A 27,118-nucleotide genomic window follows, 5' to 3' on the forward strand; every position below is an offset into this window, starting at 1 on the left:
TCCTTCTATTCACTGCCCTTTGGTAGGCAGCTCAGTGAAATGAGGGAACTACCTGATCTCACATTTATGGGACCATGCTTTTGTGGCCCATAGACATAAATCTAGCCCAAGTCAACCACTGTATCTACTGTACCCTAGCATATATTATCACATGGGTAACTAGGCCATGCTATAAATGTCGGGGAATCTTCTCACACTCATTGGAATGTTAGAAGCTGCTTGGATGTCCTGCAAAGTGTCTTATAATGTCTTATACATACATTTATGCGATCATGCTTTTGTGGAAATCCAGCCCAAGTTAACCACTTTATCGACTGTACCGCAGCATATATAACCACATAGGTAATTAAGGTATGCTATAAATATTGGAGTATGTTTTCACACCCCTGATTTATTAAAGCTCTCCAAGACTGGAGAAGATAAACTATCATGGTAGAATCTGGATGATCCAGCAAGTTTGGAACAGGTTCCCTATAGTAATTTGATATTATTTGGCAAATGTTTTCAATCCCAAACCAGATCTATTACAGGTTTGCTAGATCACACAAGTTCACCCATCTTCTCCAGTCTTGGAGAGCCTTAATAAATCAGGCCATAGACTTGCAGCGTGGCTTGCATTGTAAAAAATAGTAATGCACAGCCTTAGCGTAATGTGCAAAGCAGGATGGAGGGTCTGAGCATATACTAAGCAAATATGGCTTCATCATCTATATAACAATTACAAACTATGAAAAGAAAAAAATATTTGAACAAACAAAAACAACAAAAACACAAATTTGAAAATTATTTACAATTTAGGATTGATCAAATTTTACTACTTGACAAATAAGGGAAGGGGGGTATAAAATATATTGTTTACCTGGCTTGTATTATCTTTTCATCAGCTGAAGAATTTGGGGACTAGTTGTCTCTTACTACAGAAATATAAACTTAGTGACAACCAATCAGATTTTTGTGTTTGAGATGTCTTTGTCACCAGCTCCGGGAAACTGTGACTGGATTATTTTAAACTAAAAACATTTTGCGGTAGAAACAATTAGAAAACCAAAATACTGTTGGGACACAGACTATATTACATCCAGCATAGGGAAAGTAAAGTAACTGGAATATTTTTAGAATGTAATGTTTTTCATTCTGATAATAATAATGAGCCAGTTTTTCCAGTACGTAGATTTTTGGAGACGCCACAAATGGAGATGAGCCGAGAAATACAAGTGATCCTAACCACAGTCATACAAAGAAAGATATTTGTGGTTTACTTGAGAACACGAAAGGAAGCTCAAGAAATAGTTTTCTCTTCCATTCTGCCACTTGAATTAGGTTTGTGTTTTTTATCTATTTGCTTATCATGTAACATATTTATTTAATTAGGATTCTTCAAACCATGATCTGTTGTATTTTTATTTGAAATGAAATACTGGAAATAAAGATCATTTCCTGTACAATTCAAACTGAGTCTGATGTTAGACATGTTGTGATCAGTAGGGGAAATTTTCAGTTTTTGGAAAATGTTGTGTAATATGGATGTAATGTAACACATTCCTTATTAAAACCTAATGTTTTCTGCAGAGCCTGTATCATGTACTTTCAGTTTTGTTTAAAGTGAACCTGCATTCTACTTTAAAATGTTACATGAAAATGTATTATTCCTATCTAAGTGCAGGACCAAAAAATTGCCCCCCTTTGCTACTGCTGCCTATGTTTTCCTAAACTAATGGTTATTTCCACCCAATAGCAACCCCTTTCCAATGAAAATGAATAAATCAGTATTGCTCAACCAGGGTTCAATGGAACCCTAAGGTTCCTCCTGAGGTTGTTAGGGTTCCTTGAGCAATGAGCAATGTCTGCCTTTTTGGCTATCTGTAAGCTGTGGATATAGTAATAATAACAGAGGTACCAAAAACTAAGAAGTTTGGAATATGGCCAAATTATAGAGGCTTACAGGAGAGACTTGGTTATTATAGGCATATGTGTAAAGATATGAAATGTGACTTATCATGATGTCTTTTGCATACATTAATTACCCCTTGTACAACCTTAATCATCATTTAAAAGGAATAAGTACAATATTTTAAAGAACTGCTAATGTCTTCCAGATAATTTTCTTACTGTTTATTTGTGTTCTGTCTAATGTAATTCACTAGAACCAGACCCCAGGAAGATTCTCCTATGCAGGTTGGCAGGTATAATTCCTAATTTTGATCTGTGTAACCTTTCTCTATTTAAAAATGTAAAACCACTTTCAACACAGGATCAAAACTAATTTTTGGCACTGACATTCTGCCAGACAGCAAGAAATTTGAAGTGGTGGTATTTAAAAATCCACTTCTGCATTATACAAACCAGTAAGTGGTTCCAGATAACAGACAGGAGGGATAGCAATATATATCTTGATAATTAAAAAAATAAACCCAAACTCTTTTTACACGGTTGCATTTTTGGAGATGTATGTGAAATGAAATGTATGTTAAAAAACACCAAAATTTATAAAAATATGTGTTAAAACCATACAGAAAACTCCACTTAATAATGATGTAAATTTACATCCTTAATCGCTATTCACTTAGCAAAGCGAATTACCCCCTTGTAAAGGATACTTTAGTAAGCTTATGAGGTAGGCAGGTAGAGATGAAGCAAGCCAGGTACACAGTAATGACAGAGACAGGATTCTATTCAATCTAAAAAAAAATACAGAAGGAGTTTTCATAGCAGGTTTCCAAAGGAGTTAGGGATGCGGTATTAGATGCATTATACTAATCGTGTAAATGTGGCACCCCCATATAGGAACAGACAAGGGGAGGACTATTAGGCAATATAAGAACTTCATGTCATCATGTCATTTTAATAGTGTTATTTCTACCTATCCAGGAAATCTGAACTTTTTCCTAATTGTCTCAGAAGGCCCTTCAATTTATGAATCAAAAGAGGGAAGTTAACTTGATAGAGATCATGATTTTTTTTTTTTTTGGGGGGGGGGGGGGGGTAGTCCAGGTGAATGTAAGCTTCTGTTATATTATGAGTGAGTGGACACCTTTGTTTTATAGGAAAATACTGATAAATATCCAGAACCTGGATAGGAAAATCACCAGGACAAATTTCATTTTAAAAAGTTTATTTTGTAAGGGAGTTGGGGAGGAAGTTGAGGCTCTTTAGTTTCAGAAGCATATTATAGCAATATCTGCTATTCAATTGATCTACATCAATAGTACCTGCCATGTTAATTTAGTTTAAGAGGTTGGTAAAGTGGCATGTCAGATCATTAGATTCATCCAAATTCATGTTAGCCTTAAGAGAGTTGCCTTAGGAGAGTTGCTAGTTACCTTAAGAGAGTTGCTAGTGTGTATGTTAAGTCTGTTTTTCAAGAGATAGTTGGATAATGCAAATCAAAACAGTGTATTGTATGGACTAACATTATGTCAGCTCTGTGAGTATTCATGTAAAATATTAAAGCATCAGTGGAGCTTATCTGCTCCTTCTTAGCAAAGTAATGATGGGTATGCTATTTTATTAAGTTTTTGATTAGATGGAATTGATGTTTTTTTAAATTCTTTAGTAGCTTCCAAATTACATTTCACAAATTTTAAGTGTTGGTTTAGCAGGTTAGTAGGCCTTATCAGTCACCCTCTAAGCAAAGATTTATAGGCTGCCAAAGGGTTGGAAATGAACCAAACCCAGGTTGGTACAAAAAAAGTTTTGGGTTGAGGATATAATATCAAATACAATACAAACAATTGTGTGTCAAAGTAAGAATCAATGAGGCTCCATTGGCCACCAGATGGCCAATGGAACATATGAAGAATATGTGTGTGGCAACATTATGAATATGAGAAAATGAAGGGTAGTCTTTAGTGAGTAATATGCAGCATATTCACAAGTGTTTAGTAACTGTATATAGAGAAGGGATTTGAATGGGCTTACTGTGGTGATTGGAAATAAGTTACAATGTCCTGGCCTTATGACAAACAAAAAGAAGTTAGTGGCACCCACTCCATATATTCAATAGAGATCTGGGGTTCTTGAGGGACAATGATGAATAATTTGTAAGATAAGGAAGCTTTAGGTGTGTATGACAAAGCTAATAGGGAAAGTGGGTCTGTCCCTCCAAAGTGCATACAAATATCTAAATTGGACAGAGATCCAGCCATTGCTGTCCAGTACACACCCAGTCCACACTGTTAGTTGTAAACATTGATATGATCACGTGATATTATCTCTTGTGTACCTAAAACAAAACCTAGATTCTAGACAGGAGGTGAGGCTTCTGATGGAGGGCCAAGGCTATACCGGAATATGGCTGTGATGTTGGAAGACCTGATTTGGCTAGCAGAATCCCCTGCCCTTGTCCTAGGCAGCTCTATCTGTCCCAAGAATAATGATATGTTATTGTAGATTACAAAACCTAAAAGGTGTAAGGTTCAGAATCAAGACCCTGCCAAAAAGAACAGGAACAGGTGCATGTCACATGGCCCATCCACTAATATATGAGGGGGTACTGAGGAGTTCCTGGCTTTGCCCCCTTCCAGATGAAATAGAAAAATGAGTGTGGGGCATATGACAACCTAATATCTTAGTATGTAACTGTGCAAATATCAGGTCTCAAAACTGTGTTTCTTTTAGTGAGAAGCTGTGATGGCAGAAGCACAAGCAAGTTTCACTTTGTTCGAGTTACGGGCCGTCAAGTTTTTGTTTCTCCAGGAAAGTGAGCAAAAGGACATTCACACTGAAATGTCACAAACACTGAGGGAGAAGTGTCCTTCCCACAGCACTGTCAAAACCTGGATATCTAGTTTCAAGACTGGGCATTTCCCCATTGAAGATAAGCCCTGCAGTGGGCGACCCCCAACCTCAACTGACCAGGCAACCTGCGATGCTGTCCATGAGCTGATTATTGAGGACCAGCGAATATCCGCAAAAATGATAGCCCAGATACTTGGCATCCCACAGGAGCATGTTGGGTTTGTTATCACCACTATCCTAGACATGCGCAAGCTTTCAGCGAAGCGGGTGTCGAAATGTTTGAACAGTAATCAGAAGAATAGAACGAGTTGGCGGATCCAAAGCTGTTTTGTCCCATTTTGAAGCTGCACAGGACTTTTTGGCTAGGTTAGTGACTGAGGATGAAACTGGCTTCACATCCATGATCCTGAAACCAAGGAACAGTTAAAGAAATGGCGCCACAGTGGGTCCCTGCAGCCGAAGAAGTCCCGAACCCAGAAACCGGACAAAAAAGTCACGGCGTCTGTTTTCTGGAACAAAGACAGTATTCTGTTGGTGGACTACCTCCCTCAGGGCTCTAGTATCACCGGACAGTATTATGCTAACCTCCTGGACCAGCGTAAGGAGGCAATTAAGATGAAACGCTGTGGAAAGTTGAACAAAGGGATCCTTTTTTTGCAGGACAATGCACCTGCCCACACGTCCAACGCTGTGGCTGCCAAATTGAACACCCTGGGTTTCAAATTGGTCCACTATCCCCCCTACTCACCTGACCTGGCCCCTTCGGACTATTATCTGTTCCCGAATTCGAAGAAACACCTGAAGGGGCAACGTTTTGAGAACATTTCTGACGTCAAATATGCTGCTGAGAGCTGGTTTGCAGCCCATCCAAAGGACTTTTATTTGAACAGTGTAGAAAAGCTGCAACTACGCTGTACCAAGTACATTAGTCTCAGGGGGGAATATGTTGAATAAATGTGTTATTTTATAACTCTGGTTCTCTTCTTTCTGGCCCTCATATTTCTTCCTATAACATTTAGCTTTTAATTGTGACACCTCTAGAGAAAGTGCGGCAAAGAGAGGGAAAGTGCAATGGTTATAACTCTTAGCATATGATCCAGTTTTGTTTAAAGTGATAAAGTGAATGAAGTAGATTTTTAGCGATTAGGGATTATTGAGCACACAGACTCTTAAATATACAGCAAATAGTTTATTTTATATTTAATATCATTAATTACATTTCCTGAGAAGCATCAAAAAGCAGCTAAATAAAATATTTAGGATGGTTTTAAAGAATATAAGATTGTCAGTCCCAGGCATTCTTTAACAGTAACTGTGTGCATTGAAAGTAATACAAATGTTTCAAGCTTCAGGAAATTATTCATAGTATACCTAGGTAATAGCTCTCACACAAATTACACAAATCCTAGATAGCCATGCATTAAATTATATAATGTGGTATGTCAGTTGTCTTTTAAATTGAATTTATAGTACTTGCTAAATCCATGAGGAATATTTAAATACCCTAATAATAAGATAAAGTGGTAATTGTTATTTCACAAAAAATTGAAAAAAAATTGTAATTCAATTTAAAATATATATATATATGAAAGATTTACAGATACAACACCATTAATATTTACCTTTAAATAATAGGTATGCCTGCTAACAAATATGAACTGCATGTTGACTGTGTGTGGAATACTAACATTTTACTTTGGAATGATAAAGGTGATCTTTCTGATAAAAACGTAAAGTATAAAACAAGTATGTAAAAAACAACCCGTGAAATTTTACCATAATGTATAAGTTATTTGCTCGTTGATACTACAAACTTTTCTGCTACATTATAAAGTAAAACTGTGTTGAGGAAACAAAAAATGCTGTACAAAGTGGTGAAAGTGCAGAATAAAGCATTACTCAACAAAAAAAGCCAAAAATCACCCACAACAAAACACAGTTATGCTACCCTGAGGAGAGTTGCGTAATCCTTCCATTGGATGTAATAGTTTTTGCCTATTTTTGCTTGGCAGTGAAAACGTAAGAAAGAAATGTTTAGAAAGTAACAAAGTAATGAAAAACAGCAAATTATCAAATAAAAGCAATAGCTTTGGTTTGATTTTTGTTTGTAAAAGCTACTACATAAAAAAGCCTTTCAAAGTTTTATAAATAGGTTCCTCATGTTATAAGGCAGTACATTGAAGTTATATTCATTTTGCATTGATTATTACCCGTAAAGGTTTTAAAAAAGCATGTGCCCAGTAGGATTTGCTCTTTTTTCCCCAGTTATCTACAACATCCATAACATTTAATTTTTTCCATAGTTCCCAAGGAACAACTGAGAACTTTTCAGAATCTTCCACAGGGCACAACATGTAAGAGCCTGGATAAGTCAAAGCGGAAAGAGGCACAAATGATAGTATTATAACTTTAAAGGTTTGCAGCTTCTTTTGTTCTGCTTCACAAATCAAACTTACAAGGAAAATGAAGAAAAGATGAGCTTCACTTTTACTTTTTACTTGTACTAGGCATCTCCATTGTCATAAGTTTGATAACAGAAAGTAGAATGATACCTGAGCTTGATAATCAGACCTGAATGGTGAGTCTACACTTGTAAGGTGAATGCATAAGAAAGTTAAAGAACCTTTTTCTACATAAATACTAAAAATTTTTTCTTCTGGGAATGCTGAAGTGTATTATAAAAACAATAATGTGATTCTAAGAATTGTAATAGAGAGAATGATAAATTAAATAATCTATAAATGGCCTAATTTTTTACCATTTTTTAATTTTGCCCTTGGTTTGGTGGTATTATTTATTGATAATGCTGGTAGTGATGAGCATAGAGTTGCTGCCTGTAGTACTCTTCATATCTTCTGTAATAGTCACCCTTATCATTTCCATAAGGGTCATAGGGGTCATAATGCCCATTGTACCCATTATCAGGATAATATGGAGCAGGAGTATTTTCAGCACCTCCATTGCTTCCTTCCTCATTGCCTAGGATTTCATTGGCCCCGGCATCAGGTGCCTCAGTAGAAGGTGCAATAGTGGCAGCTTGTGTTGGCTGCTGTTCAGTGCTGCTCTCGCTGGCTGTGCTTGACTGTTCAGTCTCTGTCTCATTTTGACTTGCAGTGCTTTCTTCAACCTAATGATATTGAGAAATACAAGTAAGATGAAACTAATTAAACTTATAGAACATGAACCACCTCATGGCAATACTTTTCTATTGTTACGCTAAAAATTCTACCCATCAAAATGTGATATTTCAGTAATAGGTGGGTTGAACCTTGGAGAGATCAAGAAAGAATCAGCTTCTAGTTTTTTAAACGAAGGATACACATACTAAAAAAAAGTTTAGAGGACACTTTTATGTTCAGCTCCTCTGCTCCTGCCACCGACCATTACTCAACTCAAAAAACAGCTGCTGCTGTGCAAAATGATACTCTGAAAGTGTCAATGAGTAACCTGGAGTTTAATGTTTTATTATTTTGTATTAACTTTGATTGATATATGACATGTGTATGAGTATAGGCTAGATATGTTACTGTATCATTTATCATTCCTGTAAGCCCAGACGTGGTAAAAGGCTGTCACTGCTAGGTTTTTTTAAGCAACAGGGACAGCAAACCATGTAGCTTCCAAAAAATGGCACCTACTGCCTGTAAAAAAAATAAAATAAATGGACAAATTTGGTGTAATGTTAACATCTTTGTTTTGTAAAACCAAAGGAGACTCTGCAAGAATGGCTAGTCTAAACCCAGTCTGAGGAGTTTACCACTCTCAGGTGCCAGACCATTGGCAATATTTGTAGGTAGTAACAGGCAATAATTGCAGGGTTTTTCATGTGTATCTAATGCTTGTGTAGTGGTTTGCTTGGGGTTTGAAGCAGTACATTAAATAATAATATTAAATAATACATTTTTGTAAGTGGTAACTGTTCTTGGATACTGCATGTAGAATCTGAATAACTGCATGTAAATGCTACAACAAATAAATGCCTAAAAAAAATAATTTAGTTAACGCCCCCATTTGTTTCAAAGTTAAAGCAGTTTATTGCAGGTAACCACACTGATACCACTTGAAAAAACTGCTAGTCTGAACTTAGCTTTAAAAAATTAGTGTAAAAAAAGGATGCATGAAACTGAAATCTAAACCTTTTAAAATGATATGGTAAAATGGCTCAAAAAAGAAGAATGGGCTTTTGAATGATGTTATGTTACGTAATGTTATGTTTAGTGGGTACTAAATATCAAAATGATCAGTGGATCCAGAGGTATCAGCAGCCAAATTAACATGAATTTTAAAGTACGTAAAAACCTAAATGGATGCCATAAAGTTTGTTAAAGTTCTCTCTGTCTGTTGAATCTCAGTTCTACTGATTTCCTGCAGGATCCTTACTGACACTCATTGTCTACATGAATGCAATCCAGCGATTGCTCCATATAATTTACCAGTGTAGGCGTCCTGATTTTAATAGGAGTGCTTGCATGATGTTTGTTGAAATGACCACTTGTAGTATCCATTAAAAGTTCCTATAACCGAATGTCAATGCAATGCAGTACCTTGTCACCCTATAACAGGAAGTGCCTGAAAAAGGACTGCCGTGGCAAATTTACCAAGTTTGGTTATACTTAACACTGCATATTTAAAAGTTTTAAAATAACTCAAAGATTACAAAATTTAGCATGCAGCACATTTAGAAACATTTTTTGTGTACTAAATAAATAATAAATGAATAGTGCATGGCAATTAAAATCATGCATGCGTTATGACCTGTAATTTGATGTGTTTGAGCATGCCAACATTGACCCAGTGCACAATTATTATTATAATGAGAGAACTTGGTGGCTAAAATGGTTATTACTTACTGAATGACCTATGCCAGAGTGTTTCATAGTTTGCATTCCTATATTTGTAATTATAATGTCAAGGCACTACCATACCTTACAGGGTTTGGCTGCAGATATTCCCCACCATTTCAATTATTTATTAGTACACAGCCTTTAAAAATATTGTTTTTTTGCAAACATTATACCTGCGGAGATTTTAAACATCAAAGTTTATTTGTTGTTTGTTTGGAAGATGTGGAAATTAGGGACCCTTCTAAATCTAACCCAAATTTTCCGTTCCTCTCTGTAAAAAACATAACTCAACACATCTTTTTATCTTGAAATTAATTAGCATAGATTGAAACACAAGACTCTCTCATATATAGCAAACATTTTGTTTTTTATTTTACATTTTAACATATTTTATGGCAAAGAATAAAAAGCAGGTAATATAATTTAATAAAGTATTTGCAGAGAACTAAAGACTATGCAATTCCTACCTAACATGGCAGGCACAGGTATATTTTTATTCTAAAGAAGTGATTGGCTTTGCAAAGCTATTTTACGTGATGATTTATTTCCATTACAAGTACGAAATTTGCCATTGTTTAATACTAAGCTATACTTTACTATGTTAAATGTCAGTGCCTCTTTTGTTTAAATGAATTATGATATAGTATATTAAAAAGCATTTTGTTCAAAAGTTTATATTTTTGAGACAGTGTAAGAAAATATTAAAATAGCATACTGCATACCCATGCTGAAAAATAATGTTTATTCTTATACTCAGCATTCTGCAATTGACCGTGCTGCTATATTGATTCTCTGGCTTGACGCAGCTGAAGAAGTGATTTTCTCCTGGCTTTCTTATTATAATGTGAAAGCATTGAAGTCAAGAGATCTACTAAGCAGTAAGGATTTTTAACATTTTCAGAAGGATTTCTGCAATAGAAGCCCCCATATTTCTCTAGGTATAGTATACCAGTATGCTCTTTCAGTGCTGTAGCAACTTGCAGTTAATTATTAAAGAACCTTTCCACTTTTTAGAAATGAAAAGCCTTGGCTTACTCTCAGATCCCCACCTTGTTATCCACTCTAATCTAAACTTCTCATGGCAGACATTCCATGTACTGATATTGTTATGATGGCATGGAAACTTCAGTGAGTTATCTTTTGTAAACATTAGCAAGAAGATAATCTCACTGTTGGTAGAGATGTAAGAGGTCCTTTTTGATATTAGGGGGACCTGTATTCAAAGGTCAGATTCTAAAAAATAGAAAACCCCTTTAAACAAAGTAATAACCTGAGTTAAACTGTCAGACTGGATGATTCGTACAATGAATTTAAAAAAGTAGAGAATGTGCATATTCTCATTGTTTAATATCTGACAAAGGTTTTAAACCTAATTCATATAATTCATATTAAAGAAAGTACAGAGCAAAATAATAACAAAATAAAAGTAACCTTTTGGCTTTTTTTCTATTGATAATATTGATACTGGTGTGCATAAGGATCATACTCATCCTCGTATCTAACATAGTTATCACCTCTGACCCTTCTAGGGTCAACTTCGTTTGCATGGTCATAATAACCATTTTCATATTGGTACTCATTATACTCTGGATCATATGGAGTAGTGGTGCTTGCAACACCTCCATTGCTTCCTTCTTCAGTGCCTAAGTGTTCATGGTCACTGCTCCTAGGAAGTTCAGTGGCCACACCAGCATTATCCTCAAGTTGTGTAGTGGCAGGCTCTATGGTGCCGGCTTGTGTAGGCTGCACATCTGTGCTGCTCTCGCTTGCAGAACTCGTCTGTTCAGTGCCTGTCTCATTCATGCTTGCAGTACTTTCTTCAACCTAATCATATGGTAAGATGATAACAAGTTGGTGTATCACCAGGAAAATGTCAAAGAGTCTACAAAATTTGGCCATAGAGGAACTTGGTTTTGGCATGTCATTGAACCTTTGAATGGGTAGAAACTAAAAGGGTTAGCAGTTCATTGTGATATGAACCATCAACTTTTATTACAGGCATATCAAACTCAAGTTCCATTGGCACACTTTGACAGAATTAAATGGTACTTGAAAAGGTTTATATAAAACTTTCTCAAACCAAAACCATTGATCAGCTACAACCTATTTAGCTCAGATCCACTGCACAACACTGAATGACATTTCTTTAGTTCAAATTTACTGAGCAGCACCTTTTTTAGTTTAAAAGCATTAAACTCTGAAGTTTAATTACAATGCATAGATGCACCCTGCTGTACATTGCCATCCCAAAATCCAATTCACCTTGCAATGTACAGTAAATTGACTGCTGGCTGCACATTCTTTACTGCTCATAACTGCTCTTTATTTCGAATTCACTGTGCAGCACCCTCAACTGCTCAAATTTACTACTAAGATGGGTTTTTTTCAGCACAAATTAACTTGCCATTCCCTCCACTACAATTCTCGTTTCATTCACAATTCACAGAGATAATTAGTATGCTTCACAAGAATAATTATTACTTTACAGCCACAGCAGCTCTTGTATGCACAGGCTATGGCTATAATTGGTGTCATGTGCATGCCAGAGTCTCTTGGTGCCTTCCACACTGGGGCAGGCTCCTGCCCACCATATGTTTATAGCTACAAGCACTTTCCGTGCAGTTAGTCTGCCCTACCCCCTGAAGTCACAGCCAGAGAGATCCAAATTGGGTTCCATATTTGACAACCATAATTTATTAATTTTCATGTTTAGTATGTTCTCACCTCTGGAGCAGAAGTTCCTCCATTTTCCTCTTCACCACCTTCAGAATCTGCCTCTTCTTCCTCCGCTCCTTTTCCCTCTGCTCCCTCTCCTCCAGCTTCTTCTGAGGCGGCATTCTTTCCATCTTTACCAGCATCGGCTGACTCCTCCTGCTGTGTGCACATACAGTCTAATTAGTCTAGTATATTATATTAAACAATACATTGTTTACATACACTAGTTACAAATATAAATTCCAAAGAGCATGACTTTGAAGTTTACTTTCATGGTTAATATTTTCATACTGCAAATGGTAACTCGGAGGGTTTTTATTTACAATATTAAGGGTTATTTCACACTGGCAGAGGGGTTAAGGTGTGTTTACTGCTTCCTCATGCCTGGAAATGGTGCCTTTTGGGGAGAGGCTATACGTAGTGTCTCTCTGCGTCGGTCCTATAAGGAACAAATAGTGACTGCAGTGAGCGGTACTTACCACTTACTGCTGTCACATGTGCAGACACTTGTTCTTTTTGAAGGAGCATTGCTAGTAAGGAGTGGCTAGTAAGGAGTGAGCCACAGGGAGCCATGCAAAAATGCACAATTGGTAAAAATACTATAGGCTGAGACCTAAGGTATTCATGTACAGTATACAAACATAATAAAAAAGTAGAGTTTGCATACATGTTACAGTCTATACAAAGATAAACACTTAGTGTATAGCCAAAACACTTTTTTACAGATAGTACAGAGAATGATTCAAACTTCTATTTTCATTACTTTCTAAATCCAGATTTTCACACTTTCTATTTGGCCTGGTTGAAAGAAAGTGAAAGGAAATCCAAACGTTATATGTTAAAATGAAAACTGCTAACAAAGCTGTGGAATGAATGGACATTTATTCTGGTGACAGCACCATCACTCCATCTCAATGCAAAAAAACTTTGGACATGAAGAGGAATAAAAAAAAATCAGCTTTGCCAATAGAAGCTATTTAAGATATTTCTAATACATTGGTAACATATCTGCCATATTTTGGAAGTTAATATATCATAAAAGTTATATAGTAAGTGAATATTTTTCTTGGCATCTACCATTATTATCTGAAACCTGTACATACATGATGTTATATTGCTGTCTGTAATATTTGAGGGTAACCTCCACTGTGGTTTTAAAAAAGAAATGTTTGGGAAATACAACAATATATGAGTCACAAAACCACACAAATTAAAAACAGGATATGTGATTACACATTGCATTTTGTATCTGGGAACTACACTTTTTCAAAGCTACAATGATATTCTTAATCATAAGTACCTCATCAGAACTATCTTCTTCTTCTGAGGAACCTCCAGCCTAAAAAAAGAGAGGATGTATTATCAAAAAATGAAACATACAAGTCAACCATAAGTATGTGTTAAAGGTTAAATCACTACCTTTAAGAAACAATGTAGCTCTCTTTCTCTTTTTTTAAAATAATTATTTAAATATCCTCCATATATGAAAAGTGTCAGGCTAAGTACCAGGCAAAAGGACCATGCGGTCATACACATATATAAAATACAACCTAGTGCTCTAATTGGCTAAAAAATGCAAAATACTAAAAGTTCATAGCATCAGTAACGAAATGCACTTTGAATTGCTAAAGCATCGTGTATTTTTTTAGTCTAAAATAATGCTGCTTAATACATATGTTTAAATTGTTTCTTTCATGTCATCACTACTGGCTTTATCCAGCTTGTAGCTTCCAATCTACATGTACACATTCCAGCAACTGCTGCATGACATTGCCTAGGGTGGACTACGTGATGGTGGTAGCAATGGGATATGCCCATGAAATATTGGTGGCCAAGGCTTCTTTGAGTCTCTACTGGAAAAATGTGGGGCAGGGAGACATTAAAGAACAGAACATTGTCACCCCATAACCACAGCTGCATAGTTTTTCTCAAGCTGGTTTTCATGATGTGACAATGTTGTACTAAGTGTTTGCAGTGATCATCAGTATGGTTGTAGCCTCAAGTGGTAGAGTATGTGACAAGGTTGTATGAATACATGAACATATTTGATAAATCAAAGGCAACGTCATTTAGCCTTGACCATAAACTTGGTTAGTGAACAGTAACAATTTCTTCTGATCATGGATTTTTCTGTATTTACAAAAGGTTAATATTATAAAAAAAAACTCAAACTTCCAAGCAAAAAGAGCTGTAGCTAAAATTATAATTTGGTACGTTTTATTTGTTACAATAATAAAACCTAATATTAGATGAGTCCATGCCAGGTTGAATATGCATGGTGTTTGCTAGAACAGAAATGTAATTCTACAGTAAAGTTATGATTTTACTACAGAGTATAAACTAAATGTGCATTGGAGCACTCAGAAGTTCTGCAAACAGGAAACAGTTCCCAAAAGTAGCAAAACAAACTTCTATATTTATCCATACACATTACCAACCCACATGTGCTCACTTGGTCGTGTTTATGAATATTTACACTGCATGGCTCACTTTACCGTCAAAACAAAAAAATATTTTTATCAATTTACTATGGGAATAATTGCTTATAATAAATATGTTTTTCTTTTTTTCTGAATACACCATTTTAAATAAAAAGAACAGTTCTATCAAACAGCTTAGAATATATTCCCAAAAAAAAAACTTTGGAAAGAACTGCGTATGTTTAACCATAGCAATCAGTATCCTCCTTCTGTGCTACTCAAGGGGACAGATAGAATCTGTTTGCTTATTTGAGAGCAATAATATTATTATTACACAGTATTTATATAGTGCCGACATATTACGCAGTGCTTTACAAAGTCCATTGTCATATCACTAGCTATCCCTCAAAGGGGCTCATATACTTTTACTTTTCGTAGTTTTAGTGTGTGTTAAAATGAGCAGTTTAAATTTCTTAATTTTGGAAAAGTCTAAATGTTTCACATAGACAAGTTGCTGTAACTGAGATGCATCTTGAATTTTTCCAGGCTCAATAGATAATGAAATATCTCTTTGCCAACTCACTCTTTGGACATATGTCAAAGGGCAACTAGATTTACAATTTTACATTTTATGTTTCAGCAATTATAAATGTAGATCAAAATTATTTTGTTTTAAAAAATCATTGTTACATCTTTTATTTCATGTGATAACAAAGTGAAGAAAAGAAATTAAAAATGTAATAGGTGAATCTAACAATCTTTACTATGAAGAACATTTTCGTATATAGGTGCTAAAATCTTCTTCCTTTTATTTGCAGCTGATGTCCCCTTGTTTTTGTACAACATTTGAGGTAAAAACCAATTGGCTAAATCTTAATAGTGATCCTATATATATTCAAACATAACCTAAAATACGTAGTTACATAGTCAGTCAGGTTTAAAAAAGACTAAAGTCCATAAAGCACTAGGGAAAGAAACATACTACAAATCAACATATCCCAGATAAAACCATCTATGCACAGTTTATCTGGAGGATGGCAAAAAAACAACAACTTGATTCAATATTCTCTAATAGGGGGGAAAAGCTTTATTTCCCAGATATATTCTATGCTTCTAGAAAAGCATCAATTTCTTACCCCCAAAATGAACAGCTTTCATTAAAAGTGAAATCTCCTAGCCTGATCTTTCAATGTGTTCAGGTGCAAGCAGAAAAGCTCAATCTCCCCCCCCCCCCCTATTTGGAAAGTTTGCTGACTCAGAAGGGAACATATTGGACTTCTGTAGAGAGATCTCTGCTTCCACCCCGAAAGCAAAGGTCCCACTGTGTAGCATACAGGCAGGATTCTAAAATGAATGTTCGTGTTTTTTGTCTATGTTTAGGCTTTGTTTAGCCCCCAGCCCTAGCATTCTCAAACCTTGTTAAACTTTTTATGAGGAAATAGTACCAAATGGCAATGTATCATATCAGTACAGTATAAAAAACTGACTTATAAAAAAATCTGTTAGACCCTTATATAATTTCTGAAAGAAAGCTGTATTAGTGTAATCTATTAATAAAATGTTCTATTCAAAATACCTAAAAAAATTTGTAGTTACTTACTCTAGCATAAGTTATGTATTTAGGAGGTGCCTGGGCATGTACACGTCTGAAAAAATAGCCATATCTATTCCTCATTACCTGAAAGTTGGGAAGAAAAATAGGGTTATAAGTGTGAACACACATGTACATGAAAATATAATATAGGAAGCGGTAAAGGGCTAGAACAATGGTTGTAAAGTTAAAAGATTAAATTTGCCTGAACTATGGCCTTTCACCAAATTAATATTAGAGAGAACAGTCATTAACTACCGACATAGTTCAGGTGTGATTAGAAACATGCTGTGGGAGACAAGAAGATACGTGGATATATAACAAAAGACTTAATACCCATTTACAAAAATGCTGACTTCTGGGGTCCAGGGACTACATGGTGATCATTGGAAGGCCTTATGAGACCTTTGGAGATTCCCATTTCTGAATTCGGGGGTCTAGGGGCCACATGGCTATCATTGCCTCATGCAATGATAGCCATGAGGCATTTGAATGGCAGGTTCGGTACCAAGGTTTTTTTGTCCGTGTGACATAATGCTATGAATAAATCTGTCGCTAGGCCACCACTGTCACTGGGAGAAATTAAGTGTAGTCTTCATATATAAAAAAGCAGTAAATCTCCATATGCAGAAAAGTACTGTAAGAGCGGGTAAAATGTGAAATATTCTACTGGCTATTAAAATGTAATATTATAAGTAAACTGTTCATCCAGGAAGGCACTTTTTCATTTTGATAATTAGGGCAAAGTAAACACACACTTTCCAAATTGAACATTCTATTGCTAAACAGTCTCAATGAACAAGTAAATAAACCCTACTGTGTCTGCTCTAGGTTATATAAGTGCCCCTTTATTTGTTCTTGGCATTACTATACGTAACAATTATTTGGCAGGTAAGAAAGACTTCTGATCTTTCAGATCTTCAGGGAACGCCTACTTTAATTACTAAATCCAGAGCTCACAGTATATTGGTGTGGTGATCAAAAGAAAGAGTGCCTCTTACATTGCTGGCCAGTGGGAAGAATGTCACCCTTACAGCCGACATGATTGGTGTCAGTGGTAATTGACCTGAGAGGCACAAATTACTCATTGCTCAGGGAACCCCTAGCAACCTCTGGAGGAACCTTAGGCTTTCATGGAACCCTGGCTGAGAAAAACTGGTTTAGACTGTATAATGTAAGATAATGTTTATGAGAGGTATCACTTATCAGAGGTAGATGGTTATACATTGGGCCGGATTTATTAAAGCTATTAAAGCCTAAAGGCTGTAGAGGATACACTTTCATCAGTGAAGCTGGGTGATCCAGCAAACATAGAATTGACTTTCAAAACAAATGTTTTGAATCCTGGACCAGATCCAGTCCAGGTTTACTAGATCACTCAGCTTCACTGATGAAAATGTCAAAGCTTTAATAATCAGGCCCATTGTTTTCAATGAACAATATATTTGAGTTTGAGACCCTGGGATCTTTTATTATACACAAAGGATTGTGGGGTTCTCATTGGCAAGTGTGTTCTTCCCTTTTTTTGCACCAGCTCATTACTGGTCACCTGAAGCACTATCCTTATATTGTTTTGGATTCATTTGATGGTTTTTTGTTTGTTTAAAGAAAAGAGATTTCTTTCAACCCTAACCATACATTAGCTATAAAGACACCAAAGATTTGTGAGCTGCGGAGAGAAAGAAGCATTTATCTGACCACATTTCATCATACACAAGTTATATATTAGCCGAAGTGGTGGCCTGGCGACAGATCCAACTATAGCACAGGTTCAAGTAAAGGTCTCATTTATCTCTAACAATCTAACTTTGAACATGAATAGCACATGTCAGTAAAATAAGCACCATCACGTTTCTACTGGGCAGCATTTTCATTTAAATGACTGTTATTCATTTTTATCCTTCTTCCAAAGCACAGGAGGTGTGTATGGTGTTCCTCTATAATTATGTAATTGTAGTTGCATGCTGCCAAAACACATAAACAGCGGTCCCACACATACATGCACATTTACAAAATACTTTCCACTTGAGTTAAAATAACTCAGCTGTCTACTCACAGCTACAAAATATACTCACTAGCCAAATATCATTTGCAGATTTTGTTTGAGATGTGTTTTTTTTTTTTCATTCCAGAATCTTCTTCACACAAAATTGTGAATTTTTAATGTGCAGGGAATGCTAAGAAAGAGCAAGCTTTGCTTTATACTATTATATCCCTAGGTTTTTGTTAGCTTTCGGTTGGAATTTTACAATACTTAAAGTGTATGTAAATACAAGTTCCTATTTTCATTTTTAATAAAGGGTTAAAATCCTTATTGGGTTTTTTTCTGCCTGTGTCCCCACTAGGGAGACATGCCCCTCCACTTGTGTCTGTGTCTATTGTCATAAACAGATGGAGGGTAATGAATAATCCAAAGTTTATGAGTTGTTACTAAAGCAAGAAGTGAGGGTAAATCATCTATTTGGGAAACATGTTCTTATGATAGCTCTCTAAAATTGGAATTCTATTCACCTTGCTTCAAATTCCTGTTTCTTCTCCAGAACAGGAAATAATAGAAATCACAATGGGACAGAGACAGCAAAATAAAAACTTGTTTCGTTACTCTGCCCTACTCTATATAAACCAATAAAAAATGGCTTGGCTTTACATATACTTTAAATGATGTATTATTCCTACTGTTGTTAATATTATCATTAGTTCATTGTTATTGATATCTGTATAATGCCTATTACTGATATTATTATATTTTTTTCATAATAATTATTTTGTTATTAATATTTTCATTACAATAGAATCAATTTACTAATCTCGTTTATGTAAAAGTAAAAGTAAAGCTACGTACACACGTCAGGTTTTTATCGCCCGATAATCGGCATCGGCCAATTATCGGGCGAAAATCTGCCGTGTGTACAGTCGGTGTCGTCCATCGTCCGGACGACCGACCTGCCGGATCCACGGACGATGGACGACAGCCGATCGTAATTAAAGTGAAGGGGAGAGCGCGCAGCAGGGTGCCACTCCGTCGCTCTCCCCCCTCCCCTCTCCATAGAGCATGAACTGTGCTGTATGTACAGCACCGTTCATGCATCGTGCACTCCCTTGTCGTTGGAAAGGATCGTGAAAGATCCTTTCCAACGACAAAAATTGGCAGTGTGTACGCAGCTTAAGTTTCAGTTCAGAATCTTTATCTTTCCTGTGTGTGTGTTCAGCTTCAGAAAACTGTTTCTGTTACCACCAGTGAACGCTTACTTACCCCCTTTTCATCTGAATCATCGCCTTTCCACTTTCGAAATTGATTTATCTTGAAAAAAAAAAAAAAAAGTTTATAATCTGTTGTTTACAAGATAGTACTGGATAAATAGTTACAAAAGATTTGATAAACGCTTGATACTCTAATTTAATTTGAATACTTTTACTTTACTTTTATAACTGCATTGAAGGAAGTCAAAAAGAGGAAAGGAATTTCATATATATAAAAAAAACAACCAACTATACTATTCCTTTTCATGAGTTTCTCCCCAACACTAGCCAACACTGATATTTACATTATATTATTGGTCTTTTTTTTTTGGAAATGTACATGTAATATTTAGTAGATGAACAGGGATGGACATTCAGATATATCCCTAACGTTAAAATCAAGATTTTTTGTTTGCAGGAAATGCTCATGCTACAGCTATAACATTTTGCATCTTTATGATAGTCACACACAATTCGATATGATCATTCTGATCAGGTTAGGTAAAACTGTTAGGTTTGATCTGATTGAATAAAAAAATAGTGTGTCTTGGAGAATCAATCTGAATACAGATTAATGCGATGATCCTTTTGAATGCATCACTAGCATCTATGACCAATAGATTTTATTTTTGATCAGTTGTTTCCAAAGTGGAGCATTTAAGTGTGTAAAGATAACATAAACATAAGCATTTATGTTAAAGGATTTTACATATATATATATATATATATATATATATATATATACCTGAAATGTTTTTAGATTTCAGTATTTATATAAATTTGGGTTACTGGTCTTCGTTTGACTCTTTTTCCAGCTCTGTACAGTTTTGTACAGCTTTGAAGAATTAGGCTCTGTCTAGTCATTTTTTGAAAACCTATAAATAAAATGCCTCAGACAACATGCTAGGAAAATTACAGATTTGTTGATAATTTTAGAGAACTGCCCCATCCTATTAGTTCTTTTCCTGCACAGACGTTTTACAAGAGAAGCCATTGTACAGCCTCAATGGGTCAGACACAATATTAGGCAGGTGTTTGAATTGTTTTGGCTTATTTGTGTATAATACTTTTTTAATATTAGATTTTGGAAAACCTGTAACCCAAAAGTGAAAGCACAATTCTGGAATTTTTCTCCCTTTAGATTCAAATGGCAGTAAGGGTTAATTTACTAAAGTATATGGGTTTAACCATCACTATGCAGGAAAATTTTCATTAAAGCGTACCTAAACTCAGAATTTTTACTTTACATAAAAGGGTAGATAACCCTTTTATTTTAAGTAAAACTTTTGTTTGTTAGTGTTTAAAAAAAAAAGGGTGCAGAACTGCCCCTTTAAGTCTCAATCGCCTAGGTGATCAAGAATGAATGGGAGCACAGAGCCGACTAAATGCATCTTGGGAGGATCTTGGCTGCTCCTTCTGCGCATGTCCCAGCATCTCAGGCATGTGCAGAAGGAGCCTTTTCGTCAATAAAAATTTTTTTTCCAATCTACGTCACCCAATTTCGCACCTGCACAGTGCGAGATCGAAGGATGTAGGAAGAAGAACACGGAAGAAGAAAGGAGAAGATTTCGGTGCCTGGCACTCCCTCTGTGCCGCGCCGAAGACGGCTACCGAGACGACGCTGGACCCGAAGAAACCTTCAGACAGACAGACTAATCTGTGGGATGGAAGGTAAGTGTATTTTTTTTTGTTTTGGGTTTACTTACGCTTTAAGTTTAGTGAATGAGATGATGTTCAACTTCTCTCATTCTGTCATGTGCAAACAAAGTTCCCTTGACTTTCCTTGCACATATATGGGTATTCTTAGCAAAGCATTACAGTAAACGTTCCTTTGCAAAGTGATTATTCATTTTTCTAATTGGACAGCCCAAACTTTATTTGTAAATCAACCCCTGTGGTCACTAACACATTGCAGGTGATTTACTAAAGAAATTTAGGTTGTTCACTCACCAAGGTGAATTATCACCTTGCAAAGGATAGTGAATGTGGTGATAGTCCACTTTGGAAAGAATAACCAATCAAGTGCAAGGAAATGCAAAAAAAAAAAAATGGGTCTTCCATGCAGAAAATTGGATGAAATAAGTCAGCAGAGCTTCATCTAATTTACTAAGCTAGGTGTTATATCGATTAACTTTGATGTGTGAACAGCCATACCACCTTTAGTAGATCAACCTCATTGAATCTTCCCAGTGAGAATACAGATAGCACCCCTTTCCCACTTTGACATTTACTAGGTTTTGACTTTAGGAACACAAAAATAAAACCTAAAATTTCAAATAATACAAATAAATAAATTGTGAAATATCACTAATAGATATTCATACTTACATAAAATGCACTGCTGAAACCCCAAAGAAAGATGAATACAAGGGCTAGCTTCATTTTCCTGCTGAAAAATATACTTTAATTAAATTTCATATATTTATTCATGTTTATGGTTATTTTTTTAAATATTAAAGGCGTACAATAATCGAGGAAGTAGTAATAAAGCTAAAATGAGAGCATAGAAAATGAGCTTACATTTTAAAGTAGAACTCCAGACACACTCCTGCCAATAAAGAGAGCAAGTAGGGTGACAGTACTATTCCAGATACCCATTGTGAAACCTGCATACTTATTGGACTATGAATGGGCATAATCATGCAACACACTGCTCAAATACAGCACCCTGCTATTAAATGTCTATGGATCATATTTTAAAACAGGTACCAACAGAGCTCAGCTATATTTAGGATTCTTAAAAGGAGCTAAAAAAGGAAAGTTGTCAATCAGTTTGTTCTGGCTACAGATCATCAATGTGGTTTTAGTTTGGGACTTTCATGCAAAGGTTTTCAGTAGATAAGGAGTTAGTATAAAGCTTCACTTTTAGGGGATATAGGAAGATGTCATTACAGGGCATAGGAGCTGGGGGAAAAATCTGCACCACGTATTGGAGAGCAGGTATGTCACACACTTAGAAATGTTGGGTCATAGCATTGCCGTGTATTAGACTTATAGAAAGCATCTACAGTATGTACTTTCTTTTTTACAGGCCTTGATAAATTAACTGACAAAGTTGCTTTAACTTTAAAGAACTCAATTCAGGCATAAGGTTTGTAGGCTAATGTGTATTTAAACCCCAAGCATTTTTACTAAATTTTGGATAGAGTATAGGAGTGTTTAAATTGCTTACATATTTTTTTTTTTGTTGCCTGTGACTTATTAGGGAGATTTCTCTTTACTTTTTATTTCATAAAATTTACAGGAAGGGAAATTTTTCCAATGTGAGGGATATCTCTTGTCATATGAACAAGTGTCATCAATGGAAGATTTGCCTTTAATTCCTGTTCTAATGGATTTACCATTGCTTTTTTTTACCCCTGACATTGCTGATCAGAACAATCAGAGAGTATGAAGTCATAAACATCAATAAAAATCTGACATATTCTGTATCCTTACCACTCTAACCCATTCTAGATGTTGAGATGTTGTCTTTAGTGGAAACCAGTCCACTGATATTTCAGTACATACTAAATAAGGTCTTATGATCTTCTACTTTTACTGTGTATTTATCGTCATTTTCATTTTACCTTTCTGTAGGCATAAGAATTGTTAGTTACTGTTATATATATTTTTCTATTGTCATGTTATCCTCTCTTTGTTTGAAATTTGGTTACCCTGTATTTTTACCTTCCATTTTTTATATATGCCCTATTACTCTGCTGTATTGCTGGAACATATGTATCATTACAAAGATTAATAATTGACCTAAATAGAAAAAAAAACAAAGTTTTGTTTGAAAACAAATATGTTTCATTTTTTGGCAGATTGTTGATATTAACTATGTGTTTGTTTTATCTTTTTAGGGGATCTTTTGGTGAGAATATGTGCATTTGAACACCTGGTTGTGGAGAAAGTCATTGAAAGGGCTTAAACATTCAAAAGTGGGCATGAAAACACAAATATTCCAAGTGCAAAAATAAAATAAGGCAAAAAGTATGACAAAGGTATATCAATGTGCAAAACACATTAGAAGTGATGGACTGACTCCAGGCTATGACTTTTCCTAAAACATTGCTGTTTAGGTGAACTGACCCTTTAGGTGCAAAGCTTCAGGTTGCCATTTAGGTATGGTGGTAAATTTAAAGTTAACAACCCTCTAGATATGAGTTGACTCTGAAAAGTGAACAGCTGGTTAAAGACTTTCTTCTACACTGGTAGTTTTTTTTTTTATTAATATTATGTATATTGCAAACTAAAGCTGACAATGCTATAATAAAAATGAGAAACAACAATATTAAACTTTTCCCTACTACATGCCTGCACTAGAAGTGTTCAGAGGCACTGACCACAAAATGTTCAAAGTCTTCTCCTTCTGGATTAGTTTAAATGATTTGGAAATTTCTTCAAAAACCGTTTGCTATTTGTGTTTGTGGTCAGATTCATGACTGATGCAATACCTCAAATGTTTAACACAAATTACAGGTAAACCACATGGATTAAAATGAAAACCTAATTTCACTGAAGCTGTCTAAAATATATATACACCTTATATAAGGTTTGGCTGTACTGATTTCCTTCTGCCAGGGTTAAACCCATCACATGCCTGGTAAACCAGAGCTGGTAAGTACATAATCCCCGGATGTTAACAAATTAGATTAAGTATTTCTTGTTTAGGTGTATAAAGGTCTGTGTTTAAAATATTAAGGTCTATAGGTTTATAAAGGTCTTTAAAATACATTTAAAGGAGTCTGTCGAAAAAATAATACCAAGTTAGGGGATATTTATTTATGTATTAAATACACAATAGGTAACAGTTAATGATCTCTGGAATAGAATTTCCTTTAACTCGTCAATTACAAATAATATAATAAATATATTATATTTATATATATATATATATATATATATATATATATATATATATATATTTCTATAAATATATTTATTTATTGTTTTTAAGGTAAAATTGGAATATCCTAATTTTATGTGTTTTTCAGTATTTAACATTCATATGTAATGAATATAAGAATTCCTTAATCAAACAATATTAATTAAAAAAATACATTTTATAAAAATCATAAAAAAGAAATAAAGATATAACAAACAACAAACAAACAAACAAACATCTAAAGTATTATTAAAGCCAAAACTATATGTTTTTATTTGTTTACATCAATTAAAAATATGCTAAAAAGTTTTACACCTTACCAGTCTAGAAAAAAAAAACTGTCTATTTTTTATTTTATAAGATCTAGGCTGTTCAAAACAGCACAATTTATTAACATTGACAGTATTGTTTTCCTTGGATGCTTAGCAGTATCTGGGGTGCACATGTGTGTTATAAAGCAAGGATGGATGTGTGCAGTGTATGACAAGCTTTAGGAGTATATTCATGATCATGTGTGTATGTAATGTATGATCACTCACAACTGCATAATAACACAGAGAAAATATTAAACATATATTAGTATTTATAATAGCAATTTTTTTATATCCTGATCCCATAGATGTTTCCTTTGACATAATAAGTCACCAGATGGTAGATTTGTAATGTTTTACCTTTATAATTCTCATCACAGTATCATCACCATCAAATGTTTAATTACAATTTTAATGAATTATTATTGTAACAAAGGTTGGATAAAATTAAACATGTTCTGACATTTCTTTTTACTTTTATTGGCTACATATAAATAAACCAAGATAATTTGTAGTAATTCAGAACTTTAAACCTGGTTTAGAACCTTGTACATTTATTTTTTCAATTCTAAAATCTCTTTTAAACTCACCTGTTTGTGGGACATTGTATAATCTGTCCTCAGAAAAAGCTCTTCTGACAATGGGGATGTATGACTGACAATGAATTTGCATTTACATATTTTTGCAATTCACACAAACAAGTAATTTGTTCAGTTCAAGCAAATGATAAGTAATTTTTTCCTGCAGTATTACTTGATAATGCTGGCCTAGAAAGCCTTAGTAATTCACACCCACATAGGCATCCTAAACATCAGAACTATATCTGAATTAGCCCCTATGTCACTTGTAAACAATTGTAAGCCTGATTGATATTTAGGTCAAGGTAGATGAGATTTAAAAATGTATGTTTGTTCAGTTTAAACAATACTAAAACAATCAAATTTGTACACTATAAAATAATCTGTAATTTGTCATTTGTAATTTGTTCATTTGTATTTTTCTTATGACATCTTATATAACCAGATAATAGCATAATGTGTTATTACTTTTTAGGATTGCTTTAAAAACCATAAATTATATGTATTTTTAAACAGACTTAGAAGGCTGATGACTCATTGGCTGTTTAGAAACTACAAATCCCATCATGCACTTTCAGCTCAAGACTTGTATTGTAGTTACAAGTCTTAGACAGTCTAAAGGCATCCCATGTAGGACTGTGAACCACATCAGAAAAAGGTTTTCAATACATGCAGCCCTATTTACGTTTTTATTCTTACGTGCTAATTTATATGTGAATTACCCCACTTCATCCAATCAGATTCCATCTTGCACTTGTCTTCTGTAGCGACTGAGAACTTTGGTTGCGATGGACTACAGAAGTGTTTGTTTCTCAACCTTTTTTACATGGAGGAACCCTTTAAAGGTCTTAGGGAACCCTTGTTATAATTACTATGTCCACAACTCATAGTACATTAGTTTGGTGGTCAGTGAGAAGAATGTCACTCTTACAAATAGCTATAAAGATCATTGGTGTCATTTAGTTTACAAACTGCTCATTGCTCAAGGAACCATCGCAATATCTTGGGGAACCCAAGGGTTCCACAAAACATCAGTTGAGAAACACAGGCCTAGAGTATTTAAGTATTGAAATGAACATTTACGAATATTTGGTGTTTTAGTTTGTATCTAAATTTTCAGCTCAAAACAGATAAATTAGTAACTATCAGAAGCACATTTACTAAAGGAACAGATTTGTTCTAGCAGTGAGGCCTGTGTTGCTAAAATTTTCTAACCATATTGTATGAGTCAAGCAGAGGTTCTGCATTAACCCAGAATGAATATTACTGCTTGAGAAAATCATTTCCACACTCTTTACAATACCACTTGCACCCAGAATTGTAACTTATATTGCAATGTATCACTTTTATCAACACAATCCCAATAAAACACTAAATGGAAGGAAACAGACAGTGAAAGAGCACAGTGTAATAGAATCAAAGCTCTTCTTACCTTTTTTCAATGTGTTCTCAAGTTTAGAGTGAAGAGCACAGATTTAGTCTGCTAAGTTTCTGGAAACTGTTGCAATATAAACTCCCTCCTTGTTCTCCTTTAGCCAATCAGACCACAGAGGTGACATCACTAAGCGTATTCTCACCATAAGAACCTGTAATGTCAACATTTGCTATGGCCACACAGTTTACAAAAAATGTCCCTGCAATGCCAACATGTTTGTTTCACCGACTATAATTGAAGGTCTAGGTTTACTGGAAGGGCTTGGTCACTCATGCCAACATATAATGATGTTGCAGAGTATAGCAGAGTGCAATGAAAAGCCTTTCATCTAACGTTTCCCCCCAGAACTATTTTAGGGAGGCACTTTTTCACAACTA

At 35.0% G+C, this 27,118-nt stretch overlaps 1 protein-coding gene across 2 annotated transcripts; it reads right to left on the minus strand.

Moving 5' to 3' along the window:
- Window positions 1-5,911: 5,911 nt before the first annotated feature.
- Window positions 5,912-26,813, minus strand: IBSP (integrin binding sialoprotein). Of its 2 annotated transcripts, none has more exons than XM_072405526.1 (7): window positions 26,739-26,813; window positions 21,876-21,936; window positions 19,561-19,608; window positions 16,317-16,394; window positions 13,597-13,635; window positions 12,306-12,455; window positions 5,912-7,864 (listed from the first exon to the last, which is right to left on the minus strand). In XM_072405526.1, the coding sequence occupies exons 2-7, from the start codon at window positions 21,927-21,929 to the stop codon at window positions 7,532-7,534; spliced, it is 702 nt and encodes a 233-aa protein (XP_072261627.1). In that variant the 5' UTR covers window positions 21,930-21,936; window positions 26,739-26,813; the 3' UTR covers window positions 5,912-7,531. The 2 variants fall into 2 exon arrangements, with proteins under 2 accessions (XP_072261627.1, XP_072261626.1); XM_072405525.1 differs by lacking the exon at window positions 5,912-7,864 and adding an exon at window positions 9,930-11,405.
- Window positions 26,814-27,118: the final 305 nt, after the last annotated feature.

The sequence above is a fragment of the Pyxicephalus adspersus genome, chromosome 3, assembly GCF_032062135.1.
Source record: "Pyxicephalus adspersus chromosome 3, UCB_Pads_2.0, whole genome shotgun sequence".
Taxonomy (NCBI): domain Eukaryota; kingdom Metazoa; phylum Chordata; class Amphibia; order Anura; family Pyxicephalidae; genus Pyxicephalus; species Pyxicephalus adspersus.

Excerpts from the sequence above, each read along its gene's own strand:
- IBSP (XM_072405525.1), bottom strand. The coding sequence starts at position 21,929 with ATGAAGCTAGCCCTTGTATTCATCTTTCTTTGGGGTTTCAGCAGTGCA. Across the intron at positions 13,636-16,316 it reads AATACATAACTTATGCTAGA|GCTGGAGGTTCCTCAGAAGA; the intron begins GTAAGTAACTAC and ends CTCTTTTTTTAG. Across the intron at positions 12,456-13,596 it reads AAGAAGATAGTTCTGATGAG|CAGGAGGAGTCAGCCGATGC; the intron begins GTACTTATGATT and ends ATGTGCACACAG.